Here is a 5,718-nt window from a genome sequence, read left to right on the forward strand (position 1 = left end):
AAAAAAAAAAAAAAAAAAAAAAAAAAAAAAGTAAATAGGATTCATCGCGCAAAAGTAGATACCATAGGCTCACCATAGAAGCGTGCAAAATATGTAAATAGATGGTTTCACGTAAACAAGGTAATTTGGGATAATAAATTGTATATGAATCTTTTTTTTTTCACGGCCATCGATCTCGGTACGCCTCTTACGAAGGTGTACGCATACGTATAGTAATAATAATAATTCTTGCAATTGCGTAAGAGATAAATTCGCTACGAACACAGAGTCTGGTCATGCAAATAATGGCCCGGGAGAAAAGGGTTTTGTCGGTGCTTGGGTGACTTGAAAAAAAAAAAAAAAAAAAATCGAAAAGTAATAATAATAATTCTTGCAATTGCGTAAGAGATAAATTCGCTACGAACACAGAGTCTGGTCATGCAAATAATGGCCCGGGAGAAAAGGGTTTTGTCGGTGCTTGGGTGACTTGAAAAAAAAAAAAAAAAAAATCGAAAAATCCAACATCCGCAATAGCGAGAATATTCGCGACCTGTCACCAATGGACATTTTTGTATCGTAACAGTCGTAAGAACAAAGTCAAGAAAAAAAAAAAAAAAAAAAAAAAAAAAAAAAAAAAAAAAAAAAAAATGAAAAAGAGAAAAGGAAAAAAAATTTGACCAAAAAAAATATACAAACTATCGAAATACAGTATGTGAAATTTCGATGTATTCGGCTAATCAAATATGAATCGGCTAATATCAAAGGAAAAGGAAAGTTTCGAAAGCGGCGCCAATAAAAGTTCCCTCCATTGAGACGTTCTCTTTTTTTTTTGCAGATCCGTCAGACGATTGTAATTTGAAAAAAAAAAAAACTTTATTTTTTTTTTTTTTTTTTTTTTTTTAACGAAAATCAACTCCATTTACATTAACTCGTGATCGCTAATCGAACTCATCGGTACTCGTGTCAATTGTTAGCCGAACTCTCGGTTCAAATATGCCGTCTGACGTATCCTCGTCTCAATTCCATTAAATTGGACTCTTCACCCAAGCATTCGAGTCTCGCCAAACGCTAACCGTCGCTGTGCTCGGTTCATTTGCGTGAACACGTTCGAAACACACACATTCACTCACTACTAAAAGCTACGAAAAAATTGTGGTCCACGCAACAAACCAACAGGCAGCGCAAAGTTAGCGAGTAATGGCGCTCAATATATAGATATATATATATATAAAGGGGTATGTTGAGGGCGATGGGCATAGAGGTCAATGGGGATTCGTAAGCTCTCAAATTAATATATTCTACTGCAAATAAGTTCAACACTATGTTCAACTGCGACTCCGCAACCATAACGACAGCCGCTCGATTAAAAGCCTTTTTGCATAACGCGTGTCAGATCGTGACGTAAGGATAGAGAGAGAGAGCGAGAGAGAGAGAGAGAGAGAGAGAGAGAGAGAGAGAGAGAGAGAGAGAAGACAATACATTTGGCCGGTAAGAAGGAAGCACATGTTTTCTTTATTTTTGAATTTTTTTTTTCCAGAATTATTATTATTATTCTCTCTCGTTCGCTGCCACGAAAAGGGAGGGGCGAAAAGAAAAATAAAAGAAACAGATGGGATGGATGATACGAGAAAAAGATTCCTCGCGAAAAGTATCCGCGACGTCTTGGAAGCTTTGTCGCTCTCATGCATATACGTAACACGACTTTATAATGAAATCGACATACAGCGACATCTGCGGGCTTATTGCGCAGAGACTTTCGTCCTTTTCTATCCTTTACCGTCTTCCCCTTTAGCTTCCGTCGTGTCTCTTTTTTTCCCTCGTCGTCGACCAACCGGAAGTGACGCCTGTAACCCGCGGAATCGCGTTCGCGACTCAAGACGTACGTTCGATGCTCGCGACAAGAAAATCCTCGAAAAAATTTTTTCCGAATTTTCCGATAAAAAAAATCCACCCTTATCAAAATCACGGCGACATAAAGTCCCACGTAAATACGGTATCTTTGACCCTCGTGAGGAAAAACCGTTCGATACTCGGACGAAAAGTGCTGCTGAAAGCGTGATAACGAAAAATACTTCAGGGCGTAATTTCCAAAAAAAAAAAAAAAAAAAAACCAACAGCAAAATCTCTTATCAGGAATCAAACCGTGTGATACAAAACACGAACTATAGCGTACGGCATTTATCGGCAATATGTATAAGTGTGCGAATGATAAAAACGATGAAAAAAAAATAGTACATGATAGGAACGAATAGAGGAAAAGGGTTAAAAAAGACAGTGACTCGAAGTCAATGTCTTAACGGGTTGTGATACGCGATAAAGAAGCGTGCCCCTCCTTCGTATTCTCGTTAGGCAAAAGTTGAAAAGGCAAAGTGACAACGGGTTCGATAGTAGCATAATAATAACAATAGTAATAGTAATAAATAATAATAATGATATAGACAGACACCAGGTAAGGCAGTGGTTATTCGCAGTTATAGTTGCGGTGAGCAGTCGTGAGGGAGACGCCCCCAAAAGCTACGTGTTAGCCAAGATTAACGAGGGATTCGGATGAGGTGCGATTCGCTCTATTTATTTTTTTTATCGGTAAAATGATAAATAATTTGGGAAAGCATGCTTTTGCGTGGAACGAGAAAAATTCTTATCGATGTGAAACAATGAGAGAATTTTATTACAAAAGCGATCGGACGTATACGTATCCCTTTTTAATCTTGCGTGTTAGCGGCATTAAGGTTTCGGGCCTGCATCGAGCGCGCTAAATCATATCCAATTGATTGACAATAATTGGACGTGAAGAACGAAGGTAGGGGACAAGGGGTGGCTGGTTTCCAGGGGACCGGAGTGGGGATGCAGGATGGGTAAAGTTGGAGGGGAAGTCTGTAGGAAGGTTGGGTAAGGGGGTAGCGGAGGGTGAGGAATAAAACAAAATAAGAAAATGTAGCCGGGTAGCACAGGTGCATGGAAGTGCGCATCGCCGTGAGCAAAACTTTTTGGCTAGACTGTAGATTTCGTACGGGTAAGACGTGTACTATACTTTGGCGAATAGAGGAAAAGTTTGTAGAACGAAAAGTGAGATTTTCACATGTAACGTTTCGAGCTACAATGTGACCCGAGTGTAATATGAGAAATTTTTTGAAAAAAAAAGAACATTTTTTTTTGTTCCGTACAAAAATGGCAAAAAGTTTTTCTCTTGGCGTTGTAGTAGCGTACACTCCGTATAGCACTGTTGGATATTTCTATTAAAGGATAGATAGGTAGATATATATGTGTTAATCTACGCGAAGAAAAGATGCAATGCAATGCAGGCCCGAAACTGGATAAAAACTGGTTACAATAATGAGTCTACCTGTCCGCAGCTGTCTGTGTAGACGACACAGTGAGCGTTTTGGGGGACCACGTGGGCCCCGACAGTGGCTAAGGCTGCTAAGGCGATCCACATGCAGCAAACGAGGCAGTGTTCGTACGGTATATTGGTATACAGATATATAGATTTTGTTGTTGTTGTTGTTTTTTTTTCCCGGAGCATTTTTTTTCCGTTTGACGTTCCGTAGGTAAAATTTTTTTGTATAATTTTTTTTATTTTTTGTTTTTTAATATTTTTTTTTGTCGTTCGGTTTTCGATTTTGGTATCGTTCGTTTTTTTGCCATTTCAGTCGAATTCGGTACGAGACGCACCAAATTTGCGCAGGCGCACAACGTTGAGCGTATTTACCCCACACGCAGCACCCAGGTACATGTCCAAAATGTTCCGAAACGTGATGATGATGTTTCATTTAGCACATCGTGGCGTTTCGCAGATGCGGAAACGACGTAACGTGTTCTCATCGACGGACAAACAAATATGTATGAAATATGTAATAGTAGCAGTGTAGTAATAGTAGTAATAGTAGTAATAATAATAAGTGATAAAAACGTAAGACGATAGTAACAGACAAAGAGAGCAAGTGAAATGAAAATTTTTCAAAAATTTTATGAAATTTCCGCGTAAGGTAACGAGATGAAATTTTTTCGGGGAATTTTTTTTTGCGACAGAAACGTCAAGCGCATCGATATGTTTTCATGAACGTAGACCATTAATGAGAATGCATTGATTTACGATTTGACATTAGAGATTTGGAAAGTATACAGTTAAATTTTTGTCGCAACAAATTTTTTTTCGTTATATCATGCCGAAATCGACCAACCATGTACCGGGGTGTTTTTTATGTTCGTTTTGATTTTATGTAAATTTTTTTTTAAATTGATGAGTGATGGGCGGGCATGGCAATAATGCGGCGGCAGTGCACACGTACCAAGCCAGCGGTTAAAAATATCCAAATATATATATACGTATATATATCAATCAATATAACAATATATTAGAATTAGGTGATACAGGATAATAACGAGAGTAAATAGACCGCCAATCGAAGGCCAATCAGTCAACCAATCAATCCGGGTATAGAGGCAGATAGTAGAGCACATCCACGACGTCATCCAAATCGACCACCCAACGGTTTTTGATTATTTTTTTTTTTATATATTATTTTACGTTCATTCGTAATTCCAAGAGAAAGAATGATATTCGGTGCGTGTGACGTCACAATGACGCGATAGATACACGTGCGCCGTTATTAAATACGTATGCATACGAAGCATAATTTTTTTGGATCCATTTTTTTTTTTCAAAAACCAGGCGTGATCACCAGTAGTGCGGTCCAGTGAGTGTCGTCGCAAAAAAAATAAGACAGCCCAACACCAAAATATTCATATTTTTTTTTTTTTTTTCGTGTCGTACGACATGTGGCAAACGAGAATGACAATTTGATTATTTTTTTTGAAGATGAATAATTTAACGTGAATTTGCCAAATCAAGGGTGTATTCTCGACAAACCCGTTCGTGACGGCAGCATTCGTAGTATCGAAAGAGTGAAAGAAATATAGAACGGAGACACAGAGAGATAAAAAGTTTGTTGTTTTCATAATCGCAATGAAAAGTCGAAACGGAGGACATTTTTGGAAGATAGGCAGTGAAGGTTCCGCACAATCGCCACATAGTGAAGTAAAGAACGTAATACGTAATAAGATCCAATAAAGACGCGCGTGATGATACGAACGCAGAGGATGTTATCGTGGAAAGGCCCAGGAGTGATAATTTCCAAGGATCAAAGAAAACAGGTCGGCATGCGAGTGGTCCAGTGGGATGCAGGTTTGTTGGATTTTTGTGGTTGGCGGTTTTTTTTTTTTTTTTTGTTCGGGCGATAAGCGTTGGCGGTGTTCATAAACAGTTCATTCGGTTCAAAGTCGTGCGGCGTCCAAGGCGTAGGCAGGCATGAAACAGAAAGTTCAAAGAGAGATCATGAATGAACGTGAGTTGCGTGCAAATTGCGGCATCTTAATGGCGTGTGTCATTAATCCCGTGTTCCTCCTGTGTTTCGCCGGAAGATAGCAGGGGGGTCCTACGAAACGGAGAGGAGCTCTACACAGGTCCAAGAAGAGCGAGAGATATGTCGACCATCCAAATTTTCACGGGGTAACGATACGAAATGTATATATTAAAAAAAAAAAAAATTTCGCATCCCATGAAAATTCTCGCCAAGATCCATGGTCAAATTGTAATTGACAGTTGACAGATTTTTGACAGCGAGGATATCGTCGTCCTCGAGTACGACTGACATCTTATACGATATGATCCCAAACCTCCTCCGATGCTAGACTTAAAAAATTTGTTTGGATTTTTTTTTTTTTTTTTTTTTTTTTTTT

General features: G+C 38.8%; 1 protein-coding gene across 4 annotated transcripts in view; it reads right to left on the reverse strand.

Moving 5' to 3' along the window:
* LOC107264420 (protein muscleblind) overlaps positions 1–5,718 on the reverse strand; it is a 203,103-nt gene that overhangs the window by 8,931 nt on the left and 188,454 nt on the right. For all 4 annotated transcript variants that reach the window (XM_025081692.1, XM_025081693.1, XM_025081690.1 and 1 more), the window contains one exon: positions 3,323–3,396. In XM_025081692.1, coding sequence (XP_024937460.1) covers positions 3,323–3,396 — 74 coding nt within the window. The remainder of the gene's footprint in view (positions 1–3,322; positions 3,397–5,718) is intronic.

The sequence above is a fragment of the Cephus cinctus genome, unplaced genomic scaffold (genome assembly GCF_000341935.2).
Source record: "Cephus cinctus unplaced genomic scaffold, Ccin1 Ccin1_scaffold0169, whole genome shotgun sequence".
NCBI classification, from domain to species: domain Eukaryota; kingdom Metazoa; phylum Arthropoda; class Insecta; order Hymenoptera; family Cephidae; genus Cephus; species Cephus cinctus.